This window comes from Mobula birostris, chromosome 11 (genome assembly GCF_030028105.1).
Source record: "Mobula birostris isolate sMobBir1 chromosome 11, sMobBir1.hap1, whole genome shotgun sequence".
Taxonomy (NCBI): Eukaryota; Metazoa; Chordata; class Chondrichthyes; order Myliobatiformes; family Myliobatidae; genus Mobula; species Mobula birostris.
Window position 1 is genome coordinate 42,629,980 of NC_092380.1, and position 18,910 is coordinate 42,648,889.

At 46.4% G+C, this 18,910-nt stretch overlaps 1 protein-coding gene across 3 annotated transcripts in view; it reads right to left on the minus strand.

Annotated features, from left to right (window-relative positions):
• Positions 1-2,990: 2,990 nt before the first annotated feature.
• rapsn (receptor-associated protein of the synapse, 43kD) overlaps positions 2,991-18,910 on the minus strand; it is a 123,917-nt gene continuing 107,997 nt past the window's right edge. The window contains exons 3-6 of one of the 3 annotated variants that reach the window (XM_072273105.1): positions 14,469-14,591; positions 13,786-13,839; positions 4,500-4,699; positions 3,547-3,721 (exon numbers count right to left, since the gene is read on the minus strand). In XM_072273105.1, coding sequence (XP_072129206.1) covers positions 3,649-3,721; positions 4,500-4,699; positions 13,786-13,839; positions 14,469-14,591 — 450 coding nt within the window. In that variant the 3' untranslated portion in view covers positions 3,547-3,648. Of the gene's footprint in view, positions 3,722-4,499; positions 4,700-5,689; positions 6,180-13,785; positions 13,840-14,468; positions 14,592-18,910 lie in introns of those variants that run through there. The other 2 variants (XM_072273104.1, XM_072273106.1) reach the window with 2 other exon arrangements.

Sequence of the window (18,910 nt, forward strand, 5' to 3'; positions counted from 1 at the left end):
GCTGGGTCCCTTACAGATAGAGCAGGAGATATTAAACCAGAGAATAATGAAATGGTGAAGTTAAACAAGTGCTTTGTTTCTGTCTCCATGAAAGGAACGCACAGAAAATCCCCAGGGAATAATGAAAGGGGCTAGCAGAAAGGTTTAACAGTAGGAACAAAAAATTACTGGAGGAAGTAATCAGATTTAAAGACAATCAATCCCTAGAAACCGAATGATCTGGATTCCCAGGTTTTGACTGAGATAGGGAGAGTGGATACACTGACATCATCTTCCATAGATTCCATAGTGTGGAAGATAGCAAAGGAGAGAGCAGAGAACTGTATATCAGCTAGCCAATCACCGATTGGAGAGGAAATACTGAAAACATTCAAGCTGCTTACAGAGTAATGGTTGGGTTGGGTGATGTCAATGTGGATTTATGAGAGGGAAATAACATTTGACAAATCTGCTGGAGGTTGTGCCTCACAGATTAGAGAAAGGAGAACAAATTGAGGTAGAGCATTTGAAATTTAGAAAGCATTGACTAAGTTGCCACATAAGGGCATTTTGGACAAGGGTGAGGATGAGGGATTTATTCAGCCAGTAGTGTAATCACTGGGGCACTGTAATAATAGATTGTAATCAGGCAGCATTGCAATGATGTTATGTAATCTGTCAGCAGACCAATCAGGCAACAATGTAATTGGGGATTTTGTAATCAGGTGCCTCCACAATAAATTGAACAGTGCAGCAATGTAATCAGATAGAGCATTAATCCACCAAGTGGCCCAATGATGGCGTGAACCCAATGCTATGTAATTGGACAATAATCACCAGGCACTGTCAGCTACTTATGGTGTAATCAGTCAGGGCACACTGTAATCAGATGGCAGTTGAATCCAGCCAGTGTGATTAGGTTAAACTATAAGCATTTAGTGGTATAGTGAGGCCACAGTGAAATCAGGTGGCAGCGGCTTAATCAGAAACCACGAATCAGGTGACCCAATAATCAGACTGCAATGTACATGACTAAACAGTCAGATCAGTGGAATTGGGGCCAGTGTGATGTGTCAGCAGTGTAATCAGAGGCCAGTATAATCAGGAAAGTCTGTAACCAGCAGTGTAATTGGAGCAAAACACAAATTGTTCGAGGAATTCTGCTGGTTGAGCAGCATCTGTGGAGACAAATGGATGGCCAGTGTTCTGGGTCAGTCCTTAATCGGGTGCGTTCCGGGCCAGGCCTTCATCGGGTGCGTTCCGGGCCAGGCCTTCATCGGGTGTGTTATACCAGTGCAATTACTTGCTGTGAAATTGTTGGCATTCAGGCGACTATGAGATCCAACAGCAGTGCAATCGGAGGTGTAGAATAAGCTGGCTGTATCATCCAGCAATTTCATAATTAACTCACAAATTGATCAGGAGCTGTGCAATTGGGCAGCAACGCAGTAAGGCATCTACAATCCAGCAACTGCGTCATCAGTGGCTGTCAATTTAATCTGACAGCAATCAGATCGGGTGACAGTGGAATCGAGTGATGGTGTGGAATTAGGGACAGAGAAAACAGGCCACAGTGTAATTATACAGCTGTGTAACCCAGCTACAGCGGGCAGGGTGAAGCGCGTATGTTTACCACTGGGCTGAGCTGTGTTGGGAAGGCTCTTGTTACTTTTGTAGTTGGGTCAGAAAGATGATGATTCCAGGAAAACAGAGCTGGAATCTGTCAGCTGAAGGGAAGCCCAGGGCGCACGCTTGGCCGGACAGCGAGCAGCTACATAACTTGTGGTGGGCACGAGTGTGGTACTGTGGTGATCAGAGGCATCGGGTGACACTGGCTCAGGTTCAGAAGGCTGCTGGAGCGTAAGTGAGAGTAAAGATCCAGGGCTCGTCTATGCTGACCAGTATTCAGCAAGGTCAGAGTGACTGTAGCTTGTGGTGGGGTCTGATTCAGGCAGGTCAGTATCAGATCAAGGTGTAGGGCTAAGACGATTGGGACCAGGATTCACGGGGATGGGATTAAAATCAGAGCTGGGATGGAACTGGGGCTGAAGGGGAGCTCACAAGCACTCTGCTGTGACATTTCCTGGGGTCTTTCGTCTTCCCTCCCTCTCAGTCCAAGCCACTGAGAACTCAGAACTCTGAGAAAGGCAATGGAGACAGAGGAGGCTGAAGATGCCGAAATCTCCAGCTACATACAACTGCACAAGGAACTCTGGATCAAGCAGCATCTGCGGGTCGAGAAGGTCCTAATGTAGCGATCTGACCTAAAGAGTCGACAATCCCTCCACCTCCCACAGATTCTATTTGTTCTGCTTGGAGACACAACAGACTGCAAATACTAGAATCTGGTGGAACTCAGCAGGTCAGGCTGCATCGCTGAAGGAAAATGGACAGTCGATGTTTTAGGTCACAGTCCAAAATGTCAGCTGCTCATCTCCCTCTGTGGATGCTATCTGACAGTGGAGACATGAGCAAAGGGGAGTCCGAATCCAAAGTCTGCATTGTCGGCATAAGCGAGCAGAATCCAAGCAAAGGACAGGCAGATTCGAGCTCTGTCCACTTAAACAGACGGTTGATCAGTCTGAGCGCCAGACCAACTTGGACTCGCGTGTTCTAAATGTTATTTGCTTACTTTTATTGTTTACATGATTTGTTTTTTTTTTCTCTGCACATTGGGTGGTTGTCTTTTATTAATGGTTTCTTTGTTTTGTGGCTGCCTGTACGGAGACAAATCTCAAGTTTGTATAATATAAACTTTGATAATAAATGTACTTTGAACTTAAGTTCCTCCAGCATCGTCTGTGGTCCTCTAGTAGTTTGTTCTTTGCATAGAAAGGAAATGCTTTAAGAAAGCAACACACATAAAAGTTGCTGGTGAACACAGCAGGCCAGGCAGCATCTCTGGGAAGAGGTACAGTCGACATTCTGGGCCGAGACCCTTCGTCCTGACTGTACCTGTTCCTAGAGATGCTGCCCGGCCTGCTGCGTTCACCAGCAATTTTTATGTGTGTTGCTTGAAATTCTAGCATCTGCAGATTTCCTCGTGTTGATGCTTTAGGAAAACTGGGTAAAGGACTGTTCCCTGCTCATGCTATGGTAAAATCATCTGAAAATTTAGAGGGGGGGTCATTGCCTTGCTGCTGCTCGTGCATGGGAGGGGGAGCTGGGGGGGCTTTGGGTTCTAACATTTAACTGTTGTTCATTCTTTAGGGCGCTCCTCTACTTTCATGGATGTTTGCGAAGAGAAAGAATTTCAGGATGTATATTGTATACAGTTCTCTGACGTTAAATGTACCTGTTGAGCACAGTATTGGGACCTTCAGCCAGGGAAGGCAAGGGAGCTGAGAGATGCTCCCATGGTGAACCACACCTGGGTATCAGTCACAAAAAACACACACACACACACCCCAAACACCCTCTGACACCAGACATTGCAAGGAGCTGCTGGTGTTTTTCTAAAAGACCAACAAACTAAAATTATGGTTTTGTTTTCCAATCTCTGGTCCACCCTACTGCCATCAAGAGCTGAGATCTCACTGACAGATAAGACAGGGTTTTTGTTTCCCTGAATTCTTGGTGCTGCCTTCTCCATGCTGAATCCATGGCTTGTTGCTGAGGAATAAAACAAAGAATCACATTCCATGTGTTCTTGCTTGAGCAGCGTCCTGGTCACACATAACCTGGTTTCACAGACGATCGCCTGCAGTTCGGGCAACCCTTCGTTGCACTGGCTTGTACACATCTGGAAGGAGAGTACAGGTGGTCAGAGGTGGTTTGCTGCATACAAATTCTCTAGGGAAGGCATTCCCAACCTTTTTTATGCCATGGACTAACACCATTAACCAAGGGGCCTGTGAGCTCTAGGGGTTTTCAGTCTAAAGCTTCCTTACCCTCCCAAAGAATATCCTGGCCCAAATGATTTTGGTTTGGAGATTCCCTTTGATATGCTCACAGAATCTCAAACTTCCCCAGAGGCCACTGTATCTGTTGGACTCTGTCAGCAGCTAAGTCAGAAATCTGACTGGACATCAGACCAACCGCAGGGGAGCACAGTGTTGTCACCAATCCCTCATGGTGCAGAGACCTGGTGCAATTCTGAGCTCTGGTGCTGTGTGGTGTTTGCACGTTCCTCCTGCACCCCAACGATGTGCAGGTTGGTAGGTTATTGGGCCCAACTCATCCAAGATGCCCACCTAAGCTTGTCCCATTTGCCTGTGTTTGTCCCACATCCCTTTAAACCTTTGCTATCAACTGTCTCTCAAATGTAATACCCACCTCAACCGTTTCCTCTGGCAGCTTGTTCCATATACTGGATCAACAAGACACCCCTCAGGTTCCTATTAAATCTCTCTCACCTTAAACCTATGCCCTCTTGCTCTTGGTTCCCTAGCCCTGGAGAAGAGACTGCGGGTATTTGCCCTATGTGGCCCTCAGGACTTCATACACCTCCACAAGACCATTCCTCAAGTCTGTATGCTACTTACATTGCGCCAGTGTGTGTGTGATTTTCATTTACTCACTTTAGATGGAAAAGGTGGGAACATGGGAGAGCCTGGAGCTGAGAATTCTTATCACCAATCGACTCGCCGCACATTCCACAGTACAATTCCATGTCTTCCATACACTCATGGAACTTGACAACATGGTCTCGGAGAAGTTGCTGGGAGCCCTTTGCTCGATAAATGATCTCACACAGGCAGTGTGCCTTCAGCAGCAGGAGCTGGAGGGGGCACAGAACATGTAGCTCAGCAGTACAGCTATGCTCAGAGACACAGTACACACAGACCCAGTACAGACAGACACACAAGGATAAAACACACAGATACACAAGGATAATAATAATAAATGCTTTATTGATCCTGAGTAGGAAATTCTTTTGTTACAGCAGCAACATTTAAAAACCCATTTAGAGTGTGCAAACTTAACTAATAATGAAATACAGAATAATAATATACACAATAATAATACCTTCGCGACACCATCCACGAATCAGCACTCTCTATCTTTGGAAGAAAAACCACAAAGAGCAGTGACTGGTTTGAGGCAAAGTCCAACATCATGACTGCTGTCATTGAAGCTAAGCATGCAACTCTCACAGAGTACAAGCGCTCACCATCCAACCAAACACTCCAGGCACTTCAAGCTGCTAGAAGCAAAGTGCAACAGACTGCAAGGCAACGCGCAAAAGAGTACTGGCTCCAGCTCAGTGAGGACACTCAGACAGCAACGGGTGACAAGCAACATCAGGATTGATGTATGAGGGTAACAAGAAGGCCCTTGGCCCATCGCAGAGCAAGACAGCACCCCTGAAGTCATCCGGCAGTGAGATAATCATGGATAAAAGCAAGCAGATGGAATGCTGGGTACAGCACTACTCTGAGCTCTACTCGAGGGAAAATGTTGTTAGCTCAGCCACTGATGCCTTCAATTGTCTACCAGTCATGGGTGACTCGGAACCAACCATTGAGGATCTCAGCAAGGCAACTGACAGTCTAGCCCCAGAGAAGGCTCCTGGCAATGATGGGATTCCTCCAAATCTGATCAAACACTACAACAGCTCACTCCTCCAACCTTTACATGAGGTCCTCCGTCAGTGCTGGAAAAAAGGAACGGTACCACAGGATATGCGCCATTCCAAAATCGTCACTTTGTACAAGAACAAAGGTGACAGGAGCAACTGCAACAACTACAGGGATATCTCCCTCCTGAGTATCGTCGGCAAAGTCTTTGCTCGTGTAACTCTGGCACGTCTACAAACTCTGGCAGAACGGGTCTACCCTGGGTCCCAATGTGGTTTCCGCACAAGGAGGTCAACTGTTGACATGATTTTCTCACTCTGTCAACTCCAGGAGATGTGCAGGGAACAACAGAAACCCCTCAATGTCACTTTCATCGACTTGTCCAAGGCATTCGACCTTGTCAGCAGGGATGGGCTCTTTCAGATTCTCAAGATGGGCTGTCCCCCGAAACTCCAGAGTATAATCAAGTCATTCCATGACGACAGGAGGGCTACTGTTCAGTACCATGGCAGCTCATCAGAACCCTTCGCGATTCATAGTGGAGTCAAACAAGGTTGCGTGTTGGCCCCAACATTATTCGGCATCTTCTTCTCTATGCTACTTAGGCGCATGTTTGGGACGTCGACAGAAGGCATCTACATGCACACCAGGTCTGATGGGCGGCTGTTCAACCCTGCGTGCCTGAGAGCAAGAACAAAGGTGTGAAAGATTTAAATACGTGACATGCTCTTTGCTGATGACACTGCTATAACCTCGCACACCAAACAGCAACTACAAACTCTCATGGACCGCTTCTCTAAGGCATGCAAGGACTTCGGGCTTACCATCAGCCTAAGGAAATCAAACGTCCTTGCCCAGAATGTAGCAGAGACACCAGTCATTACCATCGACAATTACGATCTAGGAGTGGTCCACGAGTTGACATACTTGGGGTCGACCATTAACGACACTCTCTCCCTCGGTGCTGAAATCAATAGGCTTGTCGGCAAAGCAGCATCAATCCTTGCTCGACTCTCCTCGCAGGTCTGGGAGAATCTGAAACTCGCTACAAAGACCAAGACTGCTGTGTACAATGCATGTGTTATCAGCACCCTCCTGTATGGTAGCGAGACTTGGACCACCTACTCCAAGCAAGAGAGGAAACTCAATAGTTTTCACCTGTACAGCCTTCGCCGCATCCTCGGCATCACCTGGACAGACAAAGTCCCAAACTCTGAGGTCCTCTCCCACGCTGGACTTCCCACAATGTTCACACTTTTAAGACAACGCAGACTGCGCTGGCTGGGCCACGTCCATCGTATGAAGGAGAACTAACAACAGGCAAGAGGAACATTGGTAGACCCCAGCTTCGCTTCAAGGACCTCTGTAAGCATGACATGAAAACCTTAAAAATCAACACAGAGTGCTGGGAGGATACAGCAGATGACCGCAACAAATGGCAAGGTACCCTTCAGCAACACCTAGAGCAAGGTGAAAGAGTGATCCTGAGTCAGTTTGAGGATCGGCAGGCTAAACGGAGAGCACAGCGGACAGTTGGACAACAATTCCACAACGCCCTATACATGTAGCAAATGTGGCAGAGCCTACCATTCCAGGATCAGCCTCAATAGCCACAGTCAACGCTGCTCGTCAAACCAGTGACTACCAGAGGCACAGTACCCATGGTCAACCACGACTGACAGAGGCCACACACAGAGAATTTAGCAAAATAGTAAAGCAGAGATTATTGTACTATGATGTGTGTGTTCTTCTGTCACACAGAGATGAACTGTTGTGTATGCTTATTGCACTTGGTAGGAAAGATTTTCTGTAACAATCTTTGTGACAGCGGAGCTGAATGAGTCAGTTCGAAAGGGTGCTCAGCTGCTTATTCAGTAGGTTATGGAGAGGATGTGCCTGATTGTCCATAATGGATAACAATTTGTTTAGTGACCTCCTCTCCACCACTAACTCAAAAGAGTCGGGGTTGTAGCCAAGGACAGATCCAGCCTTTCTGATGAGCTTATTTAGTATTTTTGCATCACCAGCACCGATTCTGCTCTCCCAACATAAAGCCACAAAGAAGAGCGCACTCGCTAAAACAGACTGGTAAAAGATCTCCAACATCCTGCTGCACACATTGAAGGATCTCAGCTTCCTTGGAAAATAGAGTGTGCTCATCCCTTTCTCATAAACAGCCTTGGTGTTGGTTTTCCAGTCAAGTCTGTTGTCAAGGTGAACACCCAAGTATTTGTACTCCTCCACCCCTGCAACTTCTTCTCCCAGAATGTATACAGGACTCGTCACAGTCCTCTTACTCCTGAAACCAATCACCATCTCCCTGGTTTTGGCCACATTCAAGAGCAGGTGATTCCCCCAACACCACTCCACAAACCTGTCCGCCAGTCCTCTGTACTCTGACATCTGCCCATATCTGATGCACTGAACCACTGCAGAGTCATCAGAGAATTTCTGAAGTGACAAGACTCAGAGTTGTACTGAAAGTCTGAGGTGTACAGTGTAAACAGAAACGGAGACAGGACAGTCCCTTGTGGGGCTCCAGTGCCACTCACCACCATCTCAGACAGAGAACTACCCAGCCGTACAAACTGGGCTCTATCTGTCAGTCAGTAATGCAGGAGACAGTAGGTCTGTCTATGCCCATCCTTTGTAGCATCTCACTCAGAAGTGGCTGGATTGTATTGGCGGCACTAGAGAAATCAAAAAATGTGTTTCTCACAATGCCACCAGCATCATGCAGGTGGGAGTGAGCTCTCTGTAACAGGTAGATGATGGCATCATCCGCTCCCACGAGGCTGGAAGGCAAACTGTAGAGGGCCGCTTGTGGTCCAAGGTAAGTCAGGACCAGATTCTCCAGCACTTCCATCACTCCAGATGTGAGAGCAATTGGATACAGTGTTCGTCTGTCGTCTGTCGATGAGGACCTTGACACCATTATGATGGTGTCGAGACTAGCGCGTGATTTGTATTTAAGTGAGGGAGAGTTGCGCAGCGTCAGCCTCTCTCTCTCTCCCCAATTCCCATCTGGATCCAGTGGCAAGACAGAGTCGAGACGGCAGATTGGATAGAGTACAGGCAGGCACAGACACATACAAGCACACAGACAATGCAAATGCACACATGAACACCAGAGGCCAAACACACAGATGGAAATGCAGACACACACAGACTCAGACACAGATATGGACTCGTGTATTGCAGACACCGACACATACACACACAAATTTGCACACTTAGAAAAGGTGACGTATGCATTAAAACACAATGGTGTATCCCCTGAACACAGCTCCTCCTACAAAGTGAGCCTCAGCTCCTTTTCACACGGCCTACATCGTCACATCGATCACACAGCTTTGGTCACTTTGCCCAGTCCAGCCAAGGTCCCAACCTGTCACTACTTAAGGTCAAGGTAGTACAGATATTGGGAGTTAATTAACAAGAAGATAAAGGGCTCTACTCTGTAACTGTGACAGAGAGCACCATGTGACTCATGGGGGCAGGAGCATCATATTAAAAGGACAGTCCACGTTCTAAAGGAACTGTAAACCCAGCAGGTTCACGTGGGCAGGGGCCACACAGTCTCAGATATAGAAGTGTGACCATACGCTGTATACAGTCTGTAGAGCAAGCCACTGTTCCACACCGCATTACCACATACTATAGACTGTATCAGGACGGGTGATGTGACACTATCCCACCACAGTTACACCCCGTATGTGGATGGCATATATCAAATGAGCCCTAAACACTTCAGTCAACCCCAGGAAACACTGTGCTCTCTGACAAAGTCCAGTCAAACTTGGAATTCGAGCTTACTTTACTTCCACTCACTGTATCTTGGCTGCTGAGAGAAAGGGGAAGCTGGAGTTTAATGGGGGGTCAGTGGTGAAAAGGGTGAGATGCATCAAGTCTCCAGCTGTCAACATCTCAGAGGAGATCCTGGACCCAACACACTGATGCAAACATGAAGAATGCATGCTAGTGGCTCCAATTCATTAGGAGTTTTAGTACTTCACCAAACATTCTAGCAATTTTTACAGATGAAGAGTGAAGAGCATTCTGACTAATTGCATCAGTCTGGTATGGGGGCTCCATTGCACAGGATGGAGAGAGGCTGCAGAGTTGTAGACACAGCAAGCTCCTTTGCAGGCACAACCCTCCCCACCACTGAGGACATTTCAAAAGGCAGTAACGCAAGAAAGTGGACCCATCATTAAGGGCCTTCACCACCTGAAGCGTTCCCTCTTCTCATTACCACTGGGGAGGTGGTACAGGAGCCTAAAGACCCACACTCAATGTGTTGGGAAAGTCTTCCCCTCTACCATCAGATTTCTGAATGGTTCATGAACCCACAGGAACCTTGCTCATTCCTCTCCAGCTGTATATTTTTTATATAATGTAAATTGTGGTAATATTTTTGTGTCCTGCATGGTACAGCTGCTACAATAGGTACTCCTGTTTGAGTACTGTTGGGGGGGACAGCTTACCCGGGGGAAGTGACAGTGGCCGTGCCTCCGGCACAGAGTCTGGCCCTGTAGCTCAGAAGGGTAGGGAAAGGAAGAGGAGGGCAGTTGTGATAGGGGACTCGATAGTAAGGGGGTCAGATAGGCGATTCTGTGGATGCAGTCCAGAGACCCGGATGGTAGTTTGCCTCCCTGGTGCCAGGGTCCAGGATATTTCTGATCGCGTCCAAGATATCCTGAAGTGGGAGGGAGAGGAGCCAGAGGTCGTGGTACACATAGGTACCAATGACATAGGTAGGAAAAGGGAAGAGGTCCTGAAAGGAGAATATAGGGAGCTAGGAAGGGAGTTGAGAAAAAGGACCGCAACGGTAGTAATCTCAGGATTACTGCCTGTGCCACGCGACAGTGAGAGTAGGAATGCGATGAGGTGGAGGATAAATGCGTGGCTGAGGGATTGGAGCAGGGGGCAGGGATTCAAGTTTTTGGATCATTGGGACCTCTTTTGGTGCAGGCGTGACCTGTACAAAAAGGACGGGTTACACTTGAATCCTAGGGGGACCAATATCCTGGCAGGGAGATTAGCGAGGGCTACTTAGGTGACTTTAAACTAGAATGGTTGGGGGGTGGGAATCAAATTAAAGAGGCCAGGCGTGAGGAGGTTAGTTCACAACAGGGGGATGGGAACCAGTGCAGAGAGACAGAGGGGTGTAAAGTGAGGGTAGAAGCAAAAAGTAGTAAGCAGAAAAGTAAAAGTGGCAGGCCGACAAATCCAGGGCAAGCATCAAAAAGGGCCACTTTTCAACATAATTGTATAAGGGCTAAGAGAGTTGTAAAAGAGCGCCTGAAGGCTTTGTGTGTCAATGCAAGGAGCATTTGTAACAAGGTGGATGAACTGAAAGTGCAGATTGTTATTAATGATTATGATATAGTTGGGATCACAGAGACATGGCTCCAGGGTGACCAAAGATGGGAGCTCAACGTTCAGGGATATTCAATATTCAGGAGGGATAGACATGAAGGAAGGGGAGGTGGGGTGGCGTTGCTGGTTAAAGAAGAGATTAACGCAATAGAAAGGAAGGACATAAGCTGGGAAGATGTGGAATCGATATGGGTAGAGCTGCATAACACTAAGGGGCGGAAAACGCTGGTGGGAGTTGTGTACAGGCCACCTAACAGTAGTAGTGAGGTCGGAGATGGTATTAAACAGGAAATTAGAAATGTGTGCAATAAAGGAACAGCAGTTATAATGGGTGACTTCAATCTACATGTAGATTGGGTGAACCAAATTGGTAAAGGTGCTGAGGAAGAGGATTTCTTGGAATGTATGCGGGATGGTTTTTTGAACCAACATGTCGAGGAACCAACTAGAGAGCAGGCTATTCTGGACTGGGTTTTGAGCAATGAGGAAGGGTTAATTAGCAATCTTGTCGTGAGAGGCCCCTTGGGTAAGAGTGACCATAATATGGTGGAATTCTTCATTAAGATGGAGAGTGACATAGTTAATTCAGAAACAAAGGTTCTGAACTTAAAGAGGGGTAACTTTGAAGGTATGAGACGTGAATTAGCTAAGATAGACTGGCAAATGACACTTAAAGGATTGACGGTGGATATGCAATGGCAAGCATTTAAAGGTTGCATGGATGAACTACAACAATTGTTCATCCCAGTTTGGCAAAAGAATAAATCAAGGAAGGTAGTGCACCCGTGGCTGATAAGAGAAATTAGGGATAGTATCAATTCCAAAGAAGAAGCATACAAATTAGCCAGAAAAAGTGGCTCACCTGAGGACTGGGAGAAATTCAGAGTTCAGCAGAGGAGGACAAAGGGCTTAATTAGGAAGGGGAAAAAAGATTATGAAAGAAAACTGGCAGGGAACATAAAAACTGACTGTAAAAGCTTTTATAGATATGTAAAAAGGAAAAGACTGGTAAAGACAAATGTAGGTCCCCAACAGACAGAAACAGGTGAATTGATTATGGGGAGCAAGGACATGGCAGACCAATTGAATAATTACTTTGGTTCTGTCTTCACTAAGGAGGACATAAATAATCTTCCAGAAATAGTAGGGAACAGAGGGTCCAGTGAGATGGAGGAACTGAGCGAAATACATGTTAGTAGGGAAGTGGTGTTGGTTAAATTGAAGGGATTAAAGGCAGATAAATCCCCAGGGCCAGATGGTCTGCATCCCAGAGTGCTTAAGGAAGTAGCCCAAGAAATAGTGGATGCATTAGTGATAATTTTTCAAAACTCGTTAGATTCTGAACTAGTTCCTGAGGATTGGAGGGTGGCTAATGTAACTCCACTTTTTAAAAAAGGAGGGAGAGAGAAACCGGGGAATTATAGACCAGTTAGCCTAACGTCGGTGGTGGGGAAACTGCTGGAGTCAGTTATCAAAGATGTGATAACAGCACATTTGGAAAGCGGTGAAATCATCGGACAAAGTCAGCATGGATTTGTGAAAGGAAAATCATGTCTGACGAATCTCAGAATTTTTTGAGGATGTAACTAGTAGAGTGGATAGGGGAGAACCAGTGGATGTGGTATATTTGGATTTTCAAAAGGCTTTTGACAAGGTCCCACACAGGAGATTAGTGTGCAAACTTAAAGCACACAGTATTGGGGGTAAGGTATTGATGTGGATAGAGAATTGGTTAGCAGACAGGAAGCAAAGAGTGGGAATAAACGGGACCTTTTCAGAATGGCAGGCAGTGACTAGTGGGGTACCGCAAGGCTCAGTGCTGGGACCCCAGTTGTTTACAATATATATTAATGACTTGGATGAGGGAATTAAATGCAGCATCTCCAAGTTTGCGGATGACACGAAGCTGGGCGGCAGTGTTAGCTGTGAGGAGGATGCTAAGAGGATGCAGGGTGACTTGGACAGGTTGGGTGAGTGGGAAAATTCATGGCAGATGCAATTTAATGTGGATAAGTGTGAAGTTATCCACTTTGGTGGCAAAAATAGGAAAACAGATTATTATCTGAATGGTGGCCGATTAGGAAAAGGGGAGGTGCAACGAGACCTGGGTGTCATTATACACCAGTCATTGAAAGTGGGCATGCAGGTACAGCAGGCGGTGAAAAAGGCGAATGGTATGCTGGCATTTATAGCGAGAAGATTTATAGTGTGCAGTTTTGGTCCCCTAATCTGAGGAAAGACATCCTTGCCATAGAAGGAGTACAAAGAGGGTTCACCAGATTGATTCCTGGGATGGCAGGACTTTCATATGAAGAAAGACTGGATGAACTGGGCTTGTACTCGTTGGAATTTAGAAGATTGAGGGGGGATCTGATTGAAACGTATAAAATCCTAAAGGGATTGGACAGGCTACATGCAGGAAGATTGTTCCCGATGTTGGGGAAGTCCAGAACGAGGGGTCACAGTTTGAGGATAAAGGGGAAGCCTTTTAGGACCGAGATTAGGAAAAACTTCTTCACACAAAGAGTGGTGAATCTGTGGAATTCTCTGCCGCAGGAAACAGTTGAGGCCAGTTCACTGGCTATATTTAAGAGGGAGTTAGATATGGCCCTGGTGGCTACGGGAGTCAGGGGGTATGGAGGGAAGGCTGGGGCCGGGTTCTGAGTTGGATGATCAGCCATGATCATAATAAATGGCGGTGCAGGCTCGAAGGGCCGAATGGCCTACTCCTGCACCTATTTTCTATGTTTCTATGTTTCTATGTTACAAAACAACAAATTTCACAACATACAGTTTTAAACCTGATTCAGATCCTCACTCTCCTGAGCTTCCACTCACTCCCATTCCTGTTTGTACAGCAGTTTGTCAGGAGCTATCACCGTCAAAATTCTAAGCCATCACTCACCTTATTCCCGACTCCTTCTGCCACCTCCTCTGCCTTCTGCACAACCCCCAAGCTCTATCAAAATACAAAAGGCATTTCAGGAATGACGCAAAACAAACCCAGAAATATACACACAGGAGGAATCGTGTAGAAGCAGGTGAGGGGGAAGACACTGTAGCCCCAGAGCGGAGACACAGAGTGACACACAGTGTAAATGCGTGGGGTGGGGTGGGGTGAGAGGACAGAGATGTGGATAGAGTGGGTGGTGATGAGAATGGGGGTGTGAAAATGGTCAGTTGATGGTTGGTCTTAGAGGGTCTGGAGAGGACGATCCAAGTGTTTAGTCCCCAACAACCATCTGTTTGGAACCACAGCCCCAAACCCTGGACCAGGAAGAGGGGAAATTTTGGGGCGCAGGCCAGCACTCCCTATCCTCATGTAAGCTGCAAGATGACTCTTCTCCCAGCCACATCTTTGACCTATCTGCCTGTTACCCCAGTAACATCCACCGACACCCCCATCTCCCTGTCGCCTTGGTTACTGATGGACCCACCCAGACACCCCCAACCCCCTATCGCCCTGGTTACTGATGGACCCACCCAGACACCCCCACCCCCACCCCCCTGTCGCCCTGGTTACTGATGGACCCACCCACCCACTGACTCCCTCAGCAAGAGACCCTGTGTTCCCAATTACTCTCCTACCTTGTCCATCTTCTTCTCAATCAGCCAACACTTGGCAATGCCCAGCAGTACCTGAGCCTGCCCCACGCGGTTACCAATGTCCGTCATGATGTTGAGTGAGGACTCATACCGGGGGAGAGATTTCTGCAAAGGGAGAAAGGTGTCACCAACAGTCCATCACACAGATCTGTGTCCACACTTCAGTGTGAAACCATTTGGGGACTGTTTGTTGCATCATATTTGGTGACTCACGTACATTTTATAATGCATGTCTGATTTTTTGTAACACTATGTAGTTCAATGTTTCTTGATGATTTGATTTGGCAGGAGACTCTTTGGCCTGTTGATTCTTTGCAAGTTCTCAGAGCAATTTCTTCTCCCCCCCCCCCCCCCAACTAATACCCACTGTAAATCCATTCCCCTCGCATCTCATCAAGTGCTTGCTTTCATCAGACAAGGCATTGTGTACAAGAGTTGGGATGTCACTTTACAAAATACAAGATGTCAGTGAAACCATACTTGGAGTACTATGTGCAGATCTGGTCATCCAGCTATAGGAAGGATGTTATTAAGCTGAAAACAGAATAGATTCACGAGGATGTAAACAGAATAGGAAGGCTTGGGTTATAAGGAGAGGCTTCATATGTTGGGACTTTTCCCCCTGGAGCAAAGGGAGACCTTACAAATGTTAATAAAATCATGAGGGGTGTAGATAAGGTGAATGGTCACAGCCTTCTTCCCTGGGTTGGAAGTCTAAAACTATGAGGCATAGGTTTAAGATGAGAGGGGAAAGTTTAGAAGGGATCTGAGGAGTAAGTTTTTCCTCACACAGAAGTAAAAATTTGTTGCCAGAAGTGGTAGAGTTGGGTGCAATTACAATGTTTAAAAGACATTTGGACAGGAAAGGTTTTGAGGCATATGGGCCAAATGCAGGCAGATGAGACGTGGTCAGAAAAGCACCTTGGTTGGCAAGGATGAATTGGGCCTATTTTGGTACTGTTTAACAGTGACACCTTTCCCCAAATGCTACTGCCTATCTACATACCAGGGACAATTAACCTTTTAATTGTGGCCAATGTAAAATAACATTAATTCATTTTATCACTAATTATGTATGCCAACATCTCCAACTCTCACATGCCAGGCTTAAATCTGTATTAATGATGTTAATGCACGGTTTAAGGTGGCACTACTGAATGTGGGTGATAGCTTACTGGTGGTACTCAAAGCAAGAAATTTGACTAAAAACTCTATTAGTAACACTTTTAATATGAAAAGCCATGGTAAACGATCATTGAAAGCAACGAAGAGGCAAGCGAAGGCGAGGCTGATCCAAGGGTCGAGGCACGCGAGTGCATGACAGAGCCGGAGCAAGGTTGAGGCATGTTCCAGGGGAATATAGAGTCAGGTCGGAGACATAGTTGGTGCGAGTAGAGTGGAGAAAAGCTGAAGTGGAGCTGTTTCAGAGCCCGTCCACATAAACCAGGAGCAAAGTTTGATCCATCTAAGTGCCACATCAATTTGGAAAGGTCAAGTACAGGCCAGAAGCAGCCCTGAGCATATCACTGCAGCAGGGGCTGGGTCCTAGTGTGGGGAACAACCCGGTGCTTGGACAATTTAAACGCCGGGCCAGATGGACTGAAAGGGCAAGGGGTCGGGACCAGAGGTGAGGGTTGAGCCAGTTTCACTGCCATGTCTTACTCCACTCTCCTCGGCGCTGAGGCTGTGTCGTGCCGCAGATGCTCCGAGCTCAGTGAATGCGAGCTTTGCGGCAACTTGACCGTGATGGGCTGAGATTGAGACCATGGACCAACCCCGTCTTACCCAGCTTCAGATTTATGGACTCAATTTCATTCCGAATGCTGATGCTTTCTTTATTTGCCTGATTTGTTTTCTGCACGTTGAGTTTTGGCCTTTTATTTTTAAAACTGGGTTCTCTGGGTTTCTTGTTCTGTGGCTGCCTGTGAGCAAATGAATCTCAGGATTGTATAATTTATACATACTTTGATAATCAATGTACACTGAATCTTTAAGTTTGGAAGGCAAGAGATGAAGATGTTTCAGCTATAGTCTAACATTCAGAGTCCTAGATGGTCAGAAGTTTACAGAACAAAAAGAAGAGCTTAAAACAGAGGCCTGGTTGTTAACACAAGTTACAGCCAGGCTAATTACTCACATTTCAGAGGGGAAGTCAAAAAGCAGATGAGAAGAAAGGAGACTCAGCAGAGATGAAAGAGTATCTAGAGGCATGTGCTCAGAGGTAGAGTTTTACGTTGAGAGATGGGACTGGTCAGGGACAACTCAGATAATGATACATGGAGGCAGAGATTATGACAGATACAGGAGAAGGACTTTACAAAGACAATGTTATGGGGGTCAGAAAGGAAGACGGAACCCAGAGTCTGGATGAGCTAAAGGGCCATAAAGGAGAGGTTCTAGAGAAGCCAGCGGTACTTGGTGGATAAATCACCTGGTCTACATGGGGTGTAGTGATGTGTGGGTAAGATCCTGTCCATAATCTTGCATAGATTCAGGGCTGGTGCCAAAGGCTGGTCTATAATTTCCTGGGCTATATCTACTTGCTTTCTTGAATAAGGGAACAACATCTGCAACCCTCCAATCCTCTGGAACCTCTCCCATCCCCATTGATGATGCAAAGATCATCGCCACAGGTTCAGCAATCTCCTCCCTCGCCTCCCACAGTAGCCTGGGGTACATCTCGTCTGGTTCTTATCCAACTTGATGCTTTCCAAAAGCTCCAGCACATCCTCTTAATACCTATATGCTCAAGCTTTTCAGTCCGCTGTAAGTCATCCCTACAATCGCCAAGATCTTTTTCCGTAGTGAATACTGAAGCAAAATATTCATTAAGTACCTTCGTTATCTCCTCTGTTCCATACACACTTTTCCACTGTCACACTTGATTAGTCCTATTCTCTCATGTCTTATCCTCTTGCTCTTCACATACTTGTAGAATGCCTTGGGGTTTTCCTTAATCCTGCCCACCAAGGCTTTCTCATGGCCCCTTCTGGCTCTCCTAATTTCATTCTTAAGCTCCTTCCTGCTAGCCTTATTATCTTTTGGATTTCTATCATTACCTACTTTTTTGAACCTTTTGTAAGCTTTTTTTTTCTTCTTGACTAGATTTACAACAGCCTTGTACACCACGGTTCCTGTACCCTACCATTCTTTCCGTCTCATTGGAACGTACCTATGCAGAAGTCCATGCAAATATCCCCTGAACATTTGCCACATTTCTTCCGTACATTTCCCTGGGAACATCACCTCCCAATTTATGCTTCCAAGTTCCTGCCTGATAGCCACATATTTCCCCTTACTCCAATTAATCATTTCCCTAACTTGTCTGTTCCTATCCCTCTCCAATGCTATGGTAAAGGAGATAGAATTGTGATCACTATCTCCAAAATGCTCTCCCACTGAGAGACCTGACACCTGACCAGATTCATTTCCCAATACCAGATCAAGTACAGGCTCTCCTCTTGTAGGCTTATCTACATATTGTGTCAAAAAACCTTCCTGAACACACCTAACAAATTCTACTCCATCTGAACCCCTCACTCTAGGGAGTTGCCAATCAATATTTGGGAAATTAAAATCTCCCATCACGACTACCCTGTTATTATTACACTCTTCCAGAATCTGTCTCCCTATCTGCTCCTCAATATCCCTGTTACTACAGGGTGGTCTATAAAAAACACCCAGTAGAGTTATTGACCCCTTCCTGTTGCTAACTTCCACCCACAGAGACTCTGTAGACAATCCTTCCATGACTTTCTCCTTTTCTGCAGCCATGACACTACCTCTGATCAACAGGCCTGTCCTTTCAGAAACATCTAAAGCCTGGCACTCTAAATAGCCATTCCTGCCCCTGAACCATCCAAGTCTCTGTAATGGCCACAACATCAAAGCTCCAAGTACTGATCCACACTCTAAGCTCATCCGCTTTGTTCATAATACTGCTTGCATTAAAATAGACACATCTCAAACTATCAGTCTGAGCGCATCCCTTCTCTATCACCTGCCTATCCTCCCTCTTGCACTGTCTACAAGTTTTCTCAATCTGTGAGCTAACAGCCCCTTCCTCTGTCTCTTCATTTTGGTTCCCACCCCTCTGCAATTCTAGTTTAAACTCTCCCCAAAAGCCTTAGCAAACCTCCCTGCCAGGATATTGGTCCCCCTGGGATTCAAGTGCAATCCGTCCTTTTTGTACAGGTCAAGCCTGCCCCAAAAGAGGTCCCAATGATCCAGGAATCTGAATGCCTGCCCCCTGCTCCAATCCCTCAGCCATACATTTATCCTATACCATTCTATTCCTATACTCACTGTCACGTGGCACAGGCAGTAATCCCGAGATTGTGGGTATTGTGGGTTATTCCTCCTTTCCTTTCTTCCATGGCCCACTCTCCTCTCCAATCAGATTCCTTCCTCTTGAGCCCTTTACC